Source organism: Gymnodraco acuticeps, unplaced genomic scaffold (assembly GCF_902827175.1).
Source record: "Gymnodraco acuticeps unplaced genomic scaffold, fGymAcu1.1, whole genome shotgun sequence".
Classification (NCBI taxonomy): Eukaryota; Metazoa; Chordata; class Actinopteri; order Perciformes; family Bathydraconidae; genus Gymnodraco; species Gymnodraco acuticeps.
In genome coordinates, this window is record NW_022992081.1 from 1,928,214 (window position 1) to 1,948,552 (window position 20,339).

Consider the following 20,339-nt stretch of genomic DNA (forward strand, 5'->3'; position numbering starts at 1 on the left):
TTAAATGCAAGAAATTACTCAACGGTTGAAAAACAAATTTTTCAATGATTTTACCTAGAAATGGCAGGTTTGATATGGGCCTGTAATTGTTAATTACTGAAGCATCTAGATTATTCTTTTTTAAGAGCGGTTTAATGACTGCAGTTTTCAGGGCCTGTGGAAAAATACCTGAGTGAAGAGATTTGTTTACTATATGAAGTAGATCTGAGGCCATGCAACGAAAAACATCTTTGAAAAATCCTGTTGGAATAATATCAAGGCAGCAGGAGGAGGATTTCAGAAGTTGAATAATGTCCTCTAGGTTTCTATCATTAATCTGATGGAATTGTGTCATGGTGTTTGAATTGATATTAGGTGGACATAGGGACAACACATTTGCTGTACCTGATGCAGAGGCACTGACTGCTTGTCTGATTTTCTGAATTTTGTCAGTGAAGAAGGAGGCAAAATCATTGCACGCCCTGGTGGATAGAAATTCAGAGGCTACTGACACTGGGGGGTTAGTTAGTCTGTCGACGGTAGCAAACAAGGCACGTGCATTGTTTTTGGTTTTGGTAATGATGTCAGAGAAGAAAGACTGTCGTGCGTTTTTCAATTCCAAATTATAAAGGCCAAGTCTCTCTTTATAGATTTCAAAGTGAACCTGGAGATTTGTTTTTCGCCACCTACGTTCAGCTTTTCGACACTCTCTTTTTTCTGCTCTCACGGTCATGGCCTTTCTCCATGGAGATATTTTCTTCCCAGTCACTTCCTTTACCTTAGTTGGAGCAATGGCATCTATAACATTTTTTATTTTTGAATTAAAATGATCTACTAGCTCATTTACTGAAATGTTAGCAGGGGCAAGTGTGGAAGAACAATTCTGAGTAAACATTTCCCTAGTGTTTTCAGTTAAATATCGCTTTGTGGTTACCTCTTTTTGAACATTTTTGTGAACAGAAATAGAGCTCTCAAAGAAAACACAGGAATGATCAGAGAGTGCAACATCAGTCACCACAACCTTAGAGATATTCAGACCCTTTGAGATAATTAAGTCCAGAGTGTGCCCCTTATTGTCACATGCTGAGTCAGTCCATAGTTATCAAGAACACAAAACAGTTCTTTAGCCCCTTTGTCCTGGGGGTTGTCAACATGGATGTTAAAATCACCAACAATGACTAGACGGTCAAAGTCAATACTCACTATAGACAGCAGTTCAGTAAAGTCATCAAAAAAGCTTGCACAGTATTTGGGTGGTCTATAGATATTTAGGAACAGAGCTCGAGAGGAGCATTTCAGCTGAAGGGCCACATATTCAAAAGAAGCAAAGTTCCCATAAGATGTCTTCCTGCATTGAATGGAATCATTGAACAAAATAGCAACTCCACCCCCTTTCTTATGCATTCTTTCCTGACTCATAAAACTAAAGTTGGGAGGGGTTGATTCGATAAAAACAGCTGCACTGTTATTTTGTTCAATCCAAGTTTCCGTTAAAAACATAAAATCAAGATTGTGCTCAGTGATAAAATCATTGATTAAAAATGTTTTTCCTGCCAGAGACCTGACATTTAATAAAGCTAGTTTAAGTTTGTTAGATACACTATCAGTCAGATGTTTTGTGACAAGCTGTGGCTGACATGGAATCACTGCTAAATGTGATCAACTCACACAAACGTTTGAGGACTTCCTGTTTCTAAGCTGATTCACCGCTCTTAATCTATTACCTATCAACACAGATATCGGCAAAGCTACAGGCAGGCAGGGCCCCGGCATGTCATGGAAACAGTTGAGTGTCATACGCCCTTGAGCCTGGACCCAGCACATATCAGTAAGAGTTTGTTGCATTTTGTAAACACACATCCTCCTTATCAGGCTTCGGAGATTGCAGATGCTTTCTTGAAGGGAGGGGAGGTGGTTGACGTAGGCACGGTGATGGAGATGGTGCAGGGTTAAAGGACATGCTGCCAGGGGGGGGAGGTGGTTGACGTAGGCACGGTGATGAAGACGGGGGAGATGGTGCGCGTCTCTGCGGTGATTTTGGTGGGCGTCGTTGAGGAGCGGGGGTAAAGGACATGCTTCCAACCCTGCATATCGCCTTAGTTTGGTCTTTGAACTCCAGGAAGGAATCAGTGCCAACCCTCTGTATCTCCTTCGTGTATTCAGCGATCTCCAGGAGGGTGGGCGAGGGTGAAAGGGTGAACGCAGAGTAGAGAGAGCTGTGGGGTGAAGGAAGAGTATCCTCAGAGGTGAACATATTTTCTATTTCACAGTTGAAGATAAGTGGGTGATGTTGACAGGAATAGAGCTGAGTGAAAGTTCAATCAGGGTTAGACTTCATTCATTTCCCTGACTTCATTCAATTACAATATAGCAATGAAAAAGTCTATGAAAGCAATAAAGCACCTTGTAGACAAAACAGTGTTAAAATAATAAAAACAGGGTGATGGCACATCATTGGAATTCTAATCCTTTACTGCTTTAATTGTTTTTTTACAGGCCTAAGACTTAATAGCCCAAAATCTTTGCAATATTTCAAATTGGGAATTAAAGAAATGCTTCACATGTAGTTCCAGAGTAAAAGAACGGTTCATAGTGAGACCCAGATTTTCTATGACACATTTAACAGAGGAAAACAATTTCAAAGCAATATTAAATGTGTAGTTGAACATCTCCTTGTAGCAGTGAGGTACTTTTAAATATCTCCAGGGAACAGGCAATGTTTTGCACAGCGCAATTGATCCTACACCAAGTTGGGCTTTGTGATCAATTGGAAAAAGAGCACCCCCATACCTCACCAACAGGCGTTGTATTTGGGAGTGGTGCTCGATGCAGGCGGGCTGCACGCCACCCTGTCAGAGAGCAGAAGTGCATCCCTGCTTCGGGCGGTTCGCAGGCTGCGACAGGGGGCGACAGTGACAGCTTTAACTGTCATGCAGACTCTGGGTCTCATGGCGGCTGCTCATGTTGTGGTCCCGCTCGGGTTACTGCATATGCGCCGCCTGCAGAGGTGGTTCTCCAGCCTGCGTTTGGATCCCAAGAGGCACAAACGATGTCTGGTAACCATCCCCCCCTCAGTGGACGGCAACCTCCGGTTCTGGGGGTCCCCGGATCACCTCCGGAGGGGATCTCTACTGGGACGGGTGACCTCCTACATCACAGTGTTCACGGACGCGTCCAGAACAGGAAGGGGAGGGGCCTGCCTGAAGAGGGCTATAGGTGGGCGCTGGTCTCTAACAGTAACACGGCACAGCAACCTCCTAGAGCTACGGGCGGTAGTGTTGGTCCTCCAGCATTTCATGCCCTTAATTCGGGGCAGACATGTAATGGTCAGGAGCGACAACATCACCACAGTGGCATACATCAACAGGAAGGGCGGAGGCCACTCCGCCGCCTTGTTGACCACAGCGGAGAAAACTGTGGTTATGGGCTTCAGAGGTGGTGTTATCTCTGAGAGCCCTCCATATCCCGGGACTGGAGAACAGGGGGGCCGACCTCATGTCGAGGGGCGGCCCCCTGCCAGGCGAGTGGGTGCTTCACCCGGAGGTGGTGAAGCAGGTCTGGGCCCAGTTCGGGAGAGCAGGGGTGGACCTGTTCGCCAGTCTGCGCAACAGCCACTGCGCCCTGTGGTTCTCCATGGCTCTGAGCGACGACCCGGCCTTGGAGGTGGACGCGTTCGCACACGAGCCATGGCCAAGAAAGCTGCTCTACGCCTTTCCACCGCTGCGTCTCATTCTCCCTCTCCTGGGGAGAGTGAGGCGAGAACATCTGTAGTAGTAGTAGTCTCTAGTAGCACCGGATCGCGTCGGTGCACCGTGGTACTCAGAGATGACACAGATGAAGGTGGGCCAGCCCTGGGCGGTTCCCCAGTTCTGGGGGGCGATGTCTCAAGAGGCAGGTGCAATCGGGGCGTTACCCACTCTGGGCCGTCCTCTCCAGGCTTGGCTCCTGAGAGGGACAGGCTGAGACAGGGTGGTTTGTCTGACAGTGTTATTCATTACATTACATTACATTGCATTTAGCTGACGCTTTTATCCAAAGCGACTTACAATAAGCACATTCGACCAGGAAGATACAACCTTGAAGAAAACAGAATCATATAAGTACATCAGGTTTCATAGAGCTAAAACATTTCAAGTGCTACTCAACTGGCTATAGATAAGCCAGTCCTTTATATAAGTGTTAGCAGTTCTTTGTTAGTAATTCTTTGTTAGTAATTCTATCGCTCGAAGTGGAGTCGAAAGAGATGAGTTTTCAGTCTGCGCCGGAAGATGTGCAAGCTATCTGCTGTCCTGATTTCAATGGGGAGCTCATTCCACCATTTTGGAGCCAGGATAGCAAACCCATGTGTTTTTGCTGATGGGTCTTGGGTCCCCCTCGCAGCGAGGGTGCAGCTAGTCGTTTGGCTGATACAGAGTGAAGTGCACGCGCTGGGGTGTACAGTTTAACCATGTCCTGGATGTAGGAAGGGCCAGATCCATTTGCAGCATGGTATGCAAGTACCAGTGAAGTGGATTCTAGCAGTTACCGGAAGCCAGTGAAGGGAGCGGAGGAGCGGAGTGGTGTGGGAAAATGTTGGAAGGTTGAAGACCAGACGAGCCGCTGCATTCTGGATGAGCTGCAGAGGTCGGATGGCACATGCAGGTAGACCAGCCAGGAGGGAGTTGCAGTAGTCTAGGCGTGAGATGACGAGAGCCTGGACCAGAACCTGCGTTGTTTTCTGGGTCAGCTGGGGACGTATCCTCCTGATGTTGTAAAGCGTGTATCTGCAGCAGCGGGTTTTACCAGCAATGTTTGCAGTGAAGGACAGTTTGTTATCTAGGATCACACCCAGATTCCTTGCAGTCTGAGTCGGGGAAACAACAGAGGTGCCGATGTTGATTGTTAGGTCAAGAGTGGGACAATCTTTTCCCAGAAGGAAAAGCAGTTCAATCTTGTCAAGGTTGAGCTTGAGGTGATGAGCAGACATCCACTGAGAGATGTCAGCTAGACAAGCAGAGATGCGTCCGACGACCTGGGTCTCTGAGCGGGGAAAGGACAGAATTAATTGGGTGTCGTCAGAGTAGCAGTGGTATGAAAAACCATGCGGGCTAAGGACTGATCCGAGCGAGTTTGTGTACAAGGAGAAGAAGAGGGGACCAAGAACAGAGCCCTGAGGGTCCCCTATAGTTAATTGACAAAGGTCGGACTCGGACCCTCTCCAAGTTACCCTGTAGGTACGGTCTTTGAGGTATGAGGTGAGGAGGGAAAGTGCAGTGCCTGAAACTCCAAGTTTTTGGAGAGTGCGAAGGAGGATCTGATGGTTCACCGTGTCGAATGCAGCAGACAGGTCCAAAAAGATGATGACAGAGGAGAGGGATGCTGCTTTGGCAGTGTGCAGTTCCTCAGAGACAGCAAGGAGAGCAGTTGCTGTGGAGTGACCTGCCTTGAAACCAGACTGGTGCGGATCCAGAAGGTTATTCTGATGGAGATAACAGGAGAGTTGTTTAAAGACAGCGCGTTCAAGTGTTTTAGACAGGAACGGGAGGAGAGAGACTGGCCTGTAGTTTATAACATCAGAAGGGTTGAGAGTGGGCTTCTTTAGGAGAGGGTTTACTCTTGCCTCCTTGAGACTGTTTGGAAAGTGACCAGAAGTTAGAGAAGTGTTGATGAAATAGGTGAGAAACGGTAGAATATCAGGAGCGATAGTCTGAAGGAGGTTTGAAGGGATAGGGTCCAGAGGACAGTTGGTAGGGCGGACAGAGGTAATGAGGGTAAGAACCTCACTTGGAGAGAGAGGGGAAAAGGAGGTCAGTGTGTGGGTGAAAGGAGGGTCTGGTGAACCAGCGGTGAGTAAAGGTGAGTCAGAAAAAGAAGAGCGAATATCATCAACCTTTTTTTCAAAGTAGTTAACAAAGTCGCTTGACAGAAGGGAGGAGGGGGAAGGGGCTTTGGGGGGGTCCAAGAGGGTGGAAAAGATTGAAAATAATCTTTTGGGATTGGAATAGGAAGATTGGATCTTATCTTGAAAGAAAGTGCTTTTTGACTGAGAGATCGAAGCAGAGAAAGAGGAGAGGAGAGCCTGATAGGTTAGGAGGTCGTCATGGTGTTTGGATTTCCACCATTTCCGCTCTGCTGCCCGAAGGATTATTCTATTAGCACGCAGTGCGTCATTTAGCCAGGGAGCAGGAGGGGACTGACGAGCCTGCCGAGATGTGAGAGGACAGAGATAGTCCAGAGAGGATGAGAGAGTAGAGAGGAGAGTTTCCAACCCAGTCTCATAAAAAAACGTGTAATAACTACATTGGTCCACAACGTAGGACGCAGTATTTCTACAAAAACACCTCTGAAATTGTAAGATCCCTACGCTTTATTTCACCATTCATTCCAATGGCTGGCGTCTATGAGTTGTTATTTCAGATTATTTGTGCAGTGGATGTACATGATCTTTAGTTTGCTAGTTATTACGAAGATTACTTCAGGAAATTGTGTCGATATAACGTTTTCATTATTACCAAGGTGGTTGCTAGGGATGCTGCTATCGATATTATTTCTGTTATGTTGTGTAACTGTTTAATGGTGTTATCTTTATTGCTACCCCCTTCCCCGTCAATGTATAGTGTTGGTCCACAGCACAAACGTATTAGTTTAACTAAATCCGCATCTAAAATTGTGGCAAAGATAGTTTATTTTCCCCTGTGCAATTCCAGTCTCACATCTCACATTACATCGTCATAAACAAATACCGGAAACAGACCGAAAACACTTTATTCCGAGTGTGCTTGCTTTTCTCTTTGGAGGTCATCACATAACGGCATTGTAATACACGGTTCGGCTGCATTAAATATTACATATCTGCCATAGTTCTCTATTTATAGAGCCCTGCTGAGAAGACTTCTAGACAAACATGAGGAACTGTCGCCAACACTGAAAACGTGACATGGATCATAAATATATCAGCCATTAAACAACATCTTACATTTCTTTTCACACAATATGTCTCCTTGCAGTATCAACACTAATTCGGCTGACTTTTATATTTGATCCAATTGGTAGATAGGCTGTATTTACACCATAAACGTGCACAGCTGATATAAGGGGACACCTAGTGGTTAAAGCATGTTATTGAATTTCATTATTTTTATTATTAGATATTAATAGGATCCCTATAAAGTATATCCATTACTCGTTATTCTCTACTAATAGTTCATTAAAGACTGTATATAATGGCTATTTAGCACATCCCTTTCAAGATTTCAAGATTTTCTAAGGTTTATTGACATATCATATACACAACTACGGTGTAGTTATGCAATGAATGAAAAACTTTGTGTATACCTCCAGCAATGTTAACTATGTTGAAGCACTTATTTTAACTGATATTATACATATATATTATACTCTTATATAAGATGTATGTAGATAGTATAAGAAATGTGCAGAATACGACAGTTTAATGGTGGAGGTATACACACATATTGATAGATGTCTTGTAATGCACTGTTGAGGAACCTGCGACCAATGTTTTTCATCTCCGGCCTTGTCAGGTATTGAACAATCAATAAATAAAGAACACAGAATTATTAAATATAAAACACAGAATTTGTGTGTGTTGTGCACCGACATAAATGATAGAGAGGTTCAGGTTCATGTTGTTTTATCTTTGTTTTCTCACTCACCAGTTATCTCTCATTCCAGGCTTCCTGATTGTTTTCACCTGGCATCCTTCTGTGTCTCCTGTGCTCATCAGCGTCAGTCCCGCCCCTGATTGTTCACACCTGTTTCTCATTGTCATGTGTTGTTAAATTTCCCTGTCTCTCAGTGTTCCTCGTCAGTTTGTCTTTTCTCTTGCCATGGTCAGGTCTATGCTCTCTGTGCTCTGGAAAAGTTTTTGTTCCTCACTACGTGAGCGCTTTCATTTGGTTCTCTATTTTTGTTATCTCAAACTTGAGATTTGATAGTGACCTTTTTTGTTGTTATTGCTGTATTTTGGAAAAATAAAGTATATTACAAATACTTTACCTCTGTCTCCCGGGTCTTGCAATTGGGTCCTACATCCTAAGTGTCTGAGTTCGTAACAGTGTGATTATACTAAATGATTTACAAATAAACACCACTGCATATTTACAACTGTTACACATGCTGATGTAACGCAAATGTTTCCAACTTGGGATCAATAAAGTATATCTTATCTTAAGATGATCGATGGCTACTGCCATATTTGCAAAATGTGCCTCTGAACCTTGACAAGTGCATGTTTCAGGCGTATCAATTAACAACAGGAGGGGTCACAGACATATGTTAAATAAAGCTCTTCTGACCTTAGCTGGCATGTGGGTATATATTAATGCTGCCCATTATGGGCACAAGCTATTTTCACCCATTTATTAATTATATATGTTTTAAATTTGAGTGTTTCCTATCCCCTTAACCTCCAGGGATGTACACAGTTTAATACTGGCCACTTCTTATTATGGGAAATACGAAAAAGTCTTTTAAAACTACAATTCCCAGTAGAGACGTGCCATAGAACATGTTGCGAAACACACAATAGCCAGCATGTGTAGTTCTGGGGACGGGGGGGTGGCGGGGTGGACCCGTTCAAATCCAGTTTTGGACAGTCTGCCGTGGTTCCATCCCATTTCAAGTGCTGTTCGACGCTCGGCACACTCTCCAATCACAGAGCTTGAGGACTATCACAGGATTTGTCAAGTGAAGCGAAGAGAATACTTACTTCCGGGTGTAATATTCTATAAAGCAAATGAGCTGCTCCGACCCTCGGTCCTGACGGACTCCAACTTGTGTTTATCAAACATAAACACAAGGATAATTATGTGTTATTGTTGAGTAAATGGAGAATTGCACAGGGGAAAATAACGTATCTATGCCACAATTTTAGATGCGGATTTTGTTAAACTAATACGTTTGCGCTGTGGACCAACACTATACATTGACGGGGAAGGGGGTAGCAATAAAGATAACACCATTAAACAGTTACACAACATAACAGAAATAATATCGATAGCAGCATCCCTAGCAACCACCTTGGTAACAATGAAAACGTTGTATAGACACAATTTCCTGAAGTAATCTTCGTAATAACTAGCAAACTAAAGATCATGTACATCCACTGCACACATAATCTGAAATAACAACTCATATTTCTCGCATCAAATGACATCAAAACGCATTTTAATGGCCAAACTAAATTTAAAATAGGCATTTTACACCGAGAACAAAACGAAGTTCGGCCATGTTTTTTTTTCTGCAGGGAGAAATTTGAAGATCACCTGACATAGACGCCAGCCATTGGAATGAATGGTGAAAAAAAACGTAGGGATCTTACAATTTCAGAGGCGTTTTTGTAGAAATACTACGTCCTACGTTGTGGACCAACGTAGTTATTACACGTTTTTTTGTGAGACTGGGTTGGAGTTTCTGCAGAAGAGTTTGGAGGCAGAAGTTGGAACGAGTCAGAGGAGGGCTGAGAGCACAGATGAGGCAAAAGGTAGAGGGAGAGAGGGAACGGAGGTTACGGCGGACAGGTGCAGGATGAGAAGAGATTAGTTTGTTATGTTTGGAAAGGGGTAAAGAGAATGAAATGAAGAAGTGATCGGATGTGTGGAGTGGGTTTACAGAGAGGTTAGAAGCAGTGCAGTTCCTTGAGAATATGAGATCAAGGACATTGTCAGCTTTATGAGTTGGTGGGGATGGAGACAGTGAGAAAGCAAAGGCGGTTAACAGAGATGTTAGTTCAGATATCTTCCCTGTCTGGAGGTTGAAGTCTCCAAGAAGTACAGCGGGAGGACCAGTTTCAGGGATGTGTGAGAGGAGATTATCTAATTCCTCCAAGAAGACCCCCAAGGCGCCTGGTCGACGGTAGAGAACAAAAATGGTTAATTGTATAGGATGGGTTACTGTGATGGCATGGAATTCAAAGGTGGAAGGAGTGAAGTTAGGTAGCTTGAAGAGGGAAAAGCTCCATTTGGGAGAGAGCAGGAGACCAGTGCCACCTCCTCTGCCAGTGGGTCTGGGTGTATGGGAGAAGGAATATGCTGTGGAGAGAGCTGCTGGGGTGGATGTGTTGTATGGAGTAATCCAGGTCTCAGTGAGAGCAAGGAAATCCAGAGACTGCAGAGAAGCGTAGCCAGAGATGAAGTCAGCCTTAGGAACAGCTGACTGGCAGTTCCACAGGCCACCTAAAACTAGATGTTGGATCTCAGTGGAGCATGTGGGATAGATGAGAGCAGGCCGGTTATATCGATTAGGAGATACACGGGGCCAGTGATAATTGCGAGAAGACACATGAACAGGAATGGAGAAAATACACATGATTATAGCATGAGGGGCTAGAAAACTAAATAAAATAAAAATAAAACACCAGCGATACTTAGCTCAATCAGAGTAGGATTTGCCTCCTCTTTGCCTCCCTCGTGACTCCCGCAGGACTCCAATGTCTTTGTCAGTCTTCGTCTGACGCTGAAGCTGACGCTCCAGGAAAGAGCTGATTTCCAACACAGTCTCACTCCCTGATATTCCAATAGCGACGCTTGGTCAGGGTCCTTAGGCGTGGAGTTGTGACGCGCCGAGTCTCCTTCAGCTTCATAAACGGACGCAAAGAGCTTTCAACTGATTGCAATGTATTCCCATCGGCAGCGGTATTTGACGCTCAGGGAAGCACCGCATTGGTTCATGTCGGCGGCAATTAAAGGCAATGTGAGCGTCCATTCCCATTGGATAACGGATTTTACACCCGGAAGTAAGTATTCTCCTTACTGTCGATTGATTTTACAGTGATATCTGCACTACTCATCAACTCAAAACACCAGATTATCCTTGTTAATTACACAACATTGATTGGTTTAAATTGTGTACAATGCTTTTGTATTTTTCACCTTCGATTTATATTCTTTCTGAGTTTATGATTGCCGAATACACTACACTACCCAGAATTCTCAGCTATTGTTCCGCTTTGCTTGACAAACCCCGTGATTAGTCCTCAAGCTCTGTGAAAAGATAAAATCATACTTTATTCAGCAGTGCTTGCTTTACTCTTTGAAAGTCATCACATGAATGCATTATAAATGGTTCGGCTGCATTCAATATTACACATCTGTCGTAGTTCTTTATTTATCTACAGAAATCGAGCCTCAGAATAGACCGGAAACACTTATTTTACCGTTCTGTTTTAATTTCATAATAAAGTTAGTAGTAATCATTTGTTTTGATATTATTGTTTTTTATTAACTACTAGACCGCTGGGTCATGTTAAGACCATCTTTTCTGTGTTCCTGTGGGTTTTTTCCATCGCTTTTGTGTTACAAATTAAAAAAAAATAACAAAATATATCTGTCGTAAACTAAACCGTAAACAGCAGTATATTTTATTGTGTTAACACTGTGAACTTGACAGTTTTTAACCATAGACTGTATATATAAAGGTTTTAACCATAGACGTATATATAAATGGACGTAGGGTCCGTGACATCACCCATAGGATTCTGCAGAGTTGCCGTGAAGCCCTTAGTAGGCGGAGTCGGCCACTAACGGCTCGACAGTGACGCCAGAGTTCAACTCCCGCCTTCTCCAGCCTGCTCCAAATAAGGGCAAAGAGGCGGGACCTGCTGCCACCGAGCTGGAAGTTCCAGAGCTAGCTGAAGCTACCAAGCTAAGCTAACATGCTCCCCATCTGCACGCTGCCGTCGCATTTTACGTTTCTAAGGTAAGCGGACATGAACTATTCAGCAAAACTATAAATAATAATCTAAGTTATTGAGCTTTTAGCATAATACTTCAGAATCTTAAAACCCCTTAACGTTTGTATGCAATTGTGCTAAATTCAACACTGGAATCAAGCAAATATTAATATGTTTGCATGACATTAGTTATTTATATTTTGATATCACTTAACTATACGTTTAATACATTTAAGTCAAGCTAAGGTACATGTGATGGTAGCTAGTTAGCGCTCTTACCTGTGAGGCCTCCTCCAAACAGCATAATAACCAGACTCTCATTAAAACTAAGTACCAGTTATAGATCCTTGACTTTAGACAAACAATTCAAAAGACAAAATGTATTTAAAGACCAATCTTTATTTGAATGTGCCTCTTAACCTGAGATATTAGTTATACAGTAATAGTATTGACAATCTAACAAAACTGAGCAACTCAACAGTCAACTTTATGTTTCTTATTGTCTAAAGCATTTATTATTTTCATTTTCCCAATCTCATATTCAGTGTGGACGGATTGAGACAGCATGGTGTCCAGAGAGCTGCAGAGACTTCAGGGAGAAACCTCCGTGTGATGGACGTCCTGTCTGTTGGTTTGGAGAGGACTGAGGGTCTTTCCTCTGCGAGGAGGACCAGGGCTGATGAAGGAGCCCATGCTGGGCAAAGCTGATACCAACTGCACAGGCCTAGTCGGTCACTTTATTTGACTATATGTGTTTAATACATTTAATAGGTTTACACCTTCTGTCCATATGTGCTTTTTATTTAAAACATTTGATTAACTTTTGGTTCACATTTCAATAAATTGTATTTGTATTTGCACTCCTTTTGTCCATTATTCTTACTGAAAATGTTAGATTACACATTCACATCTGACTGAAGATTGGCCTCATTTATTTGTGACGTTGCAAAACAAGGTACATGTTGTGAAGCTCAAAGTGAGGCAAATAGAAATAATCAGCAGATGGAGTGTAGATGTGGAAATAGCTGCATTCGATCAGCTGACTGTTTTTACAATAAAAGTAGTTTCTTAGTGAATGTCCTGTACTGGTCTTAAAATCTCATAACATCAGCTTTTAATGTTCCTCTTGGATGTTCTTCTTGACCCTCAGAGAAGGAGAAAATGTCCTGTCTTTCAGGCATGTCCTTTCCTAACAAAAATGACAGGAAACATAAAACATATTATTGCAGAACAAGTGTGTTATTTATGAAAGTGGTGTGTTTGTGTGTTATGGGGCTGTAGATATAATTATTTTGTAATTGTAATGTTTTTTTTTATTTCAACAATGAGCTACAAAGACAATCAGATTATGAATGAACAGTATGAAGTTCATCAACATTGAAATATATGTTATTATCAAAATAATATTGAACTGTTATCAAAACGTAGTGCAACTGTAGAAGCTTGCTCTGTTGTCTCACTGAAAGAATAACTTTTACCACGTTTTTTCAGACAATATTGAGAGATAAATAGTAGCAGTTCTCACTATGTGTTAAATATCTTTGCCTTCAATACATTAAATTAGAAAGCTGACAAAGTCATATTGCTTGTTATCATCTAAATGTAACTTTTTGCATGGATAAAACCCTCAACTTAACTGATGTGTAGGTGATCTAGTATTTAGTATTGTTTAATGGAATGTATATCAGTGTATTCAAGTCAATACTTCATTCATTTAAACCAATATCTTTCTTGATTCTTTGTACAGTATGAAAAAAAGAGTCTTTGTACCTGTGCTGAAGTTCACTGCTGCGAGGAGTCCCGTTCTGTCTCTCACTCTCTGGTCCAGCCTGTCTGCATCACCTGGACACCTTAAACAAACATATATATATATATATATATGTAAAGTACCATGTGTACAAACAATATAACTGATTCTCTTCTGTTGAACATGTTGGATTGTGTATTGTCCGAGTCAGGGTCCTTTTTATTTTACTGTAACTTTGGAAGTTGTGTTACCAATGCTTACTGTTTATTTGATACCCATTTGGTAATGAAATTAATAAAAACAACAAGGTTTGGGTTCGTTCTTCAGATGACTGTGACGTTAACGTGTAAGCTCAATAATGCTCCAGCTCAACCAACCATATTGTAATATCTAACTAATCATCTTGAAATATGACATTAATTGTAATATACACACATCTTATTGTGAGGTTGATTTCACATACACTACTTCGACGTTAGCTTGTCTACATACTTGAGCATAGCCAATTTAAATTAACCTTAGCGATGCATACAGTTCTACCTACATAATAAAATATCTCTCTAAGTTACAAGGATGACCTTATTTTATCAACCTCAAGCAGAAGCCGTTTGTTCTACAGTATTATCCCACTTAACGCTTAACACTTGTCTATTTCGTTCTAACCTTTATACAGTCTATGATTTTAACTTGTAGGCTACGATTAGCATCGTTAGCACCGATGTAGCTACCACTCGCTTACAACTAAACCAAGCCTTAACATTCATTACGTAGCCGATTAAAATCATTAACACATAAATAAGTACTCGAATTTCACTTACCGCAAAACCGCATTCATGCACCGTCTGTTTTAACCGCAGAGCGAGTCACAATAGTCCGATATATAAGCATGAAGAACAAACAACCACGGCCGGCTTCAAGTTGTGTTCCCAGGATGAACTGAGCAGGCAGAGTCCCTGTAGCTTCACGGAGCAGGTAGCAGAGAGACAAGAAGCTAGCAGCAGCAGTCACTTGACAGAGCCGTCACTCAATGTGACCACGCCCTAATTTATGCAAAAACGTTAAGACCTAATATAAATAAAAGGGTCGTGTTAGAAAACAATTCACTCACAGATCCATAATCATGAAGGTTGAACCTAACTATATTCATAATAATATTTATTGCATCCATGGGTAGAAACATGTTTTTTTCTGCTGTAAAGTTGGGCATTTTAACATGGGGGTCTATGGAAATTGCTCCTTTCTGCAGTCAGTCCCTATCGGCCAATATATGAACTGCAGTGTGTGGCACTTCCGTATTGGCGTCCCGGTGTTGTGTCACATTATGCCTCCCCGTCATGAAATGCCCCCCTTGTCACGGGAACGCGCATTTCTAAATGACACGTTTACACCTCTAAATGACACGTTAACACCATAGGTTTACACCTTAAAACGATGTTTAAAACGAAAAGTAAACGTTCAGGGTTTTTATTAATGGTAATTTTCAGACTGTGAGTTGTTTAGTGGTAGCTCATAGTCTTGATTCTTCTGGTTTAACTTTTCGCTCCGTATTTGAGGTGTCGAAATTCGTTCGTCACTTCCTTTTCAGTTTGTTTTTTTAAATGGTTTTTTTATCATTATTGTTACGTCCTGTCTGTATAAACGTGCTTTAAAATGTATTGTTTAATTTTACATAGTTGTCATCTAATAATCTAAATATGTTTACAAATGTTACATAGTCTTTGTCAGCATATATGCTATGCGTACAAAATAAAAGTGTGACATTCATGAAACTTGCTCCATTTATTGGTACCAGTCCTAGAACCATACCCTGAAAAATGCTTGAGGGTGGGATTCATAAAAACCTCTTTTGGTGGGGGGGGGCATTTTATGACAGGCCTGGCCATCACAATATGCCCCCCCTTGCTATCTTACAAAATAAAAGTGTCACATTCATGAAACTTGCTCCATTTATTGGTACCAGTCCTAGAACCATACCCTGAAAAATGCTTGAGGGTGGGATTCATATAAACCTCTTTTTTTGGGGGGGGGGGGCATTTTATGACAGGCCTAGCCATCACAATATGCCCCCCCTTGCTATCTTACAAAATAAAAGTGTCACATTCATGAAACTTACTCCATTTATTGGTACCAGTCCTAGAACCATACCCTGAAAAATTCTTGAGGGTGGGATTCATAGAAACCTCTTTTGGTGGGGGGGGGGGGCATTATATGACAGGCCTGGCCATCACAATATGCCCCCCCTTGCTATCTTACAAAATAAAAGTGTCACATTCATGAAACTTGCTCCATTTATTGGTACCAGTCCTAGAACCATACCCAGAAAAATCAACCAGCGCAATGACGGTCAAGCAGCTGTTATTGACACCTACGCTATGACCCCCATCTGGAAACACAAATTTGGAAGAATCCGGGTATGTACATGATTGGAATGACTTTGCTTTTGTAAATGTTGCAAATGTGCATTTTTCAACAGGAATGTAATACTTTTGCAACTACTCTCAGGTTGATCCAATGGCACACAGTCATCGTGGGAATTGTGAACGAGAACCATCATTGGATGTTGGTGGTGACAATAGGAGCATATTTTAAGCTCCAATCTGTATCTATAGTGCTGTATACACCATATATAATTAGTGATTTGCAAGATAACCGGGCCACACATACATGCTGTCACTTATTATTGATCAAATCTAAACAATACCCTACATCGTACCTGCGTAATGTATGGTTCCTGCCTAATGCATGTTGTGTTTCCATGTGAATAATAAAAGGTAATGTACCCCCATGAGAAGAAAACCCTCTTCTTGGATCCACTTGGAGAAGGGAAAGGCAAAACGAAGGTGTGCCTGCAGTCTACAAGGTACATTTGATACAGTGTACTAGTTCCGGTGTTTTATGAGTATTTTGACAATGATGTGCTGCATCTTGACACATGTACTATATACATACTGTAGAGCCTTTATGAGGATGAAAGGCTGCAAGGTGTCAAGATGGACATGCAGCACCCTCCCCCATAATCGCCAACAAGACAGCACATCCTGTGGTGTCCTGGCCTTAAAAGTGAGTGTGAAATGCATTTAGCCAAACATTACTCTCAAACTCAAATTCAGTAGCAATTAGACTGAATATCTTGACTTGCTTTTATACATCTTGATCAAAGATGTATTGAATTGTGTCAAACTACACATATACAACATGTCATTCTTTAAATCTGTTGGGTAATTTGTCTGTATTCCATTTGAGGGTAAAATCATAGACCATGCAGTCCATATACTAATCAAGGTTCTCTTCAGTTTGCAGAGAAGATTTTACTGGGGGAGTCAATTGAGTTTGAAACCTCACAGAAGGCAGTGCACGAGCTGAGGCTGGACATTGCTACTTCTCTCCTCAGAGAATCTGGTTTGTTACCTTTTCTCAACATTGTCAATGACTTCATGTAGTTACTTTTATTAATTGTATCTCATAAGTATGCATCAATAACCTAGTATATTAATAATGTGCCATGCAAATTGTTGTATTGTATCACTGCTTGGACCATTGGTACTGTTGACCAGGGACATTATCAGGGTTTTAAAAGCAACACAGTAGCTTAAGTATAGATTAGGGTAAATAGTCACTACATACAGTATATTGTGTATCTCAACTCCAAATAGATAACATATGAAGCATCGCAGGCAGGCATCTTCAACTGCAATTTCATATAGGCTACACACGTCACACTCTAACACACCCTTTCAATTCTGCGGTTTATTTAAGATGTGAGATTTCCCCATCTTCCTCCTTTCAATGTGCTCATTGGTGTGTATTACTTTTAACTGATATCCTCAGTTAATTTTTACCTTGAACTTATTATAATCAAAGCTGTAAAGCTAATACATGTGATGAACAACAAAAGAACCATGAGAACCAAACTTAAATTGATGCGTACAGTGCGAAAGAAGTTTTTGGATGTTTTGTAATGACATTGTGCAGGTTCCCATTCTAAAGAGGGTAAGGAGAGAGTGAAAGAAGGAGCAGATGGCTCCTCTGTGCTCAGATTTAATCATTTAGAAAATCTATGTGTTTGTGTGTGTTTTGCCTTTTCTTCACACAAAATAATAAAAGACCACAACAAATGTGTCCTTATATAATTGACCTTTTAGTCAAAAATTGGAATGGGTCACCTTGACCCCAAATCTGTAATGTGGTTTATCTGAAGATATTGATTACGTTTTGTCTCAACAGATGATCTAAGCAGGCTTTGCTTTTACTGCGGGATGGAGGAGCAGGATGAAGAACATTGGGTAATTTCCTATTGTACATTACAAATAAAGAAAATTAGCAGAAATATGTTTCCAGACTTTATCAACATAACATTTGCGTTGGTAATTGCTACTATATTTGGCATCTTCAGCATTAACTGATAAAGGATTAATGTTTTGCTTGTTTTTCCATACATTTTTGTTGAAAATGTATTTCTTTCTCATAACACAACATTTATGTTTTTGAAAGATTTCGATTATTGAAGGAATGGTTAGAATGTTAGTGGGAAATACATTAGAGATATTCTATTATCATAACAAAATCCCATAATGCATACCTTACATAACAAGTATTTATTGTTTTCTCAGATTTGCTGTGACATTTGTCAGCAGTGGTACCACCACCAATGTGTACAAAGGCCGCCAGTTGATCAACCGTACTTGTGCCCTGGATGCACATAATGCCCCGAAGGAACCATCATTAACTGTCCACTGTCATTTCAACCAATGCAACTATTGTTTGGCCTGTCATAAAATGCACCCCACCCCAAAAGAGGTTTCTATGAATCCCACCGTCAAGCATTTTTCAGGGTATGGTTCTAGGACTGGTACCAATAAATGGAGCAAGTTTCATGAATGTGACACTTTTATGTTGTAAGATAGCAAGGGGGGGCATATTGTGATGGCCAGGCCTGTCATAAAATGCCCCCCCCACCAAAAGAGGTTTCTATGAATCCCACCGTCAAGCATTTTTCAGGGTATGGTTCTAGGACTGGTACCAATAAATGGAGCAAGTTTCATGAATGTGACACTTTTATGTTGTAAGATAGCAAGGGGGGGCATATTGTGATGGCCAGGCCTGTCATAAAATTCCCCCCCACCAAAAGAGGTTTCTATGAATCCCACCCTCAAGCATTTTTCAGGGTATGGTTCTAGGACTGGTACCAATAAATGGAGCAAGTTTCATGAATGTGACACTTTTATTTTTGTAAGATAGCAAGGGGGGGCATATTGTGATGGCTAGGCCTGTCATAAAATGCCCCCCCCCCCCCCCCAAAAAAAAGAGGTTTCTATGAATCCCACCCTCAAGCATTTTTCAGGGTATGGTTCTAGGACTGGTACCAATAAATGGAGCAAGTTTCATGAATGTCACACTTTTATTTTGTACGCATAGCATATATGCTGACAAAGACTATGTAACATTTGTAAACATATTTTGATTATTAGATGACAACTATGTAAAATTAAACAATACATTTTAAAGCACGTTTATACAGACAGGACGTAACAATAATGATAAAAAAAAACATTTAAAAAAACAAACTGAAAAGGAAGTGACGAACGAATTTCGACACTTCAAATACGGAGCGAAAAGTTAAACCAGAAGAATCAAGACTATGAGCTACCACTAAACAACTCACAGTCTGAAAATTACCATTAATAAAAACCCTGAACGTTTACTTTTCGTTTTAAACATCGTTTTAAGGTGTAAACCTATGGTGTTAACGTGTCATTTAGAGGTGAAACGTGTCATTTAGAAATGCGCGTTCCCGTGACAAGGGGGGCATTTCATGACGGGGAGGCATAATGTGACACAACACCGGCTCTTCCCCAGAGTTTGCCGCTTGGTTTTAACCAAGCTGCAAACTGTGGGGTAAAAAAAAAAACATGTTTCTACCCCGGGCTCCATACATTTTATTATCGATATAGTTAGATTCCACCTTCATGATTATGGATCTGTGAGTGAATTGTTTTCTAAGGCGACTTAAAGTTTGTGATTTTAAGACCAGTACAGGACATTCACTAAGAAACTACTTTTATTGTAAAAACAGTCAGCTGATCGAATGCAGCTATTTCCACATCTACACTCCATCAGCTGATTATTTCTATTTGCCTCACTTTATGAGCTTCACATCACTTGTGCCTTGTACCGCAGAGTTTGCAAAGTCACAAATAAATGGGGCCAATCTTCAGTCAGATGTGAATGTATAATCTAACATTTTCTGTAAGAATAATGGACAAAAGGAATGCAAATACAAATACAATTTATTGAAATGTGAACCAAAAGTTAATCAAATGTTTTAAATAAAAAGCACATATGGACAGAAGGTGTAAACCTATTAAATGTATAAGTAAACACATTTAGTCAAATAAAGTGACAGACTAGGCCTGTGCAGTTGGTATCAGCTTTGCCCAGCATGGGCTCCTTCATCAGCCCTGGTCCTCCTCGCAGAGGAAAGACCCTCAGTCCTCTCCAAACCAACAGACAGGACGTCCATCACACGGAGGTTTCTCCCTGAAGTCTCTGCAGCTCTCTGGACACCATGCTGTCTCAATCCGTCCACACTGAATATGAGATTGGGAAAATGAAAATAATAAATGCTTTAGACAATAAGAAACATAAAGTTGACTGTTGAGTTGCTCAGTTTTTTTAGATTGTCAATACTATTACTGTATAACTAATATCTCAGGTTAAGAGGCACATTCAAATAAAGATTGGTCTTTAAATACATTTTGTCTTTTGAATTGTTTGTCTAAAGTCAAGGATCTATAACTGGTACTTAGTTTTAATGATACAGTCTGGTTATTATGCTGTTTGGAGGAGCCCTCACAGGTAAGAGCGCTAACTAGCTACCATCACATGTACCTTAGCTTGACTCAAATGTATTAAACGTATAGTTAAGTGATATCAAAATATAAA

The 20,339-nt window shown here is 41.2% G+C and overlaps 1 protein-coding gene across 3 annotated transcripts; it reads left to right on the forward strand.

The window, feature by feature from the left end:
- Positions 1-15,794: 15,794 nt before the first annotated feature.
- LOC117537280 (PHD finger protein Alfin1-like) lies at positions 15,795-18,289 on the forward strand. Of its 3 annotated transcripts, none has more exons than XM_034202462.1 (6): positions 15,795-15,963; positions 16,169-16,257; positions 16,352-16,457; positions 16,691-16,796; positions 17,622-17,680; positions 18,008-18,289. In XM_034202462.1, the coding sequence occupies exons 1-6, from the start codon at positions 15,844-15,846 to the stop codon at positions 18,098-18,100; spliced, it is 573 nt and encodes a 190-aa protein (XP_034058353.1). In that variant the 5' UTR covers positions 15,795-15,843; the 3' UTR covers positions 18,101-18,289. The 3 variants fall into 3 exon arrangements, with proteins under 3 accessions (XP_034058353.1, XP_034058354.1, XP_034058355.1); XM_034202463.1 differs by having other exon boundaries at positions 15,801-15,963; positions 16,727-16,796; XM_034202464.1 differs by lacking the exon at positions 15,795-15,963 and having other exon boundaries at positions 16,012-16,257.
- The last annotated feature ends 2,050 nt before the right edge of the window (positions 18,290-20,339 follow it).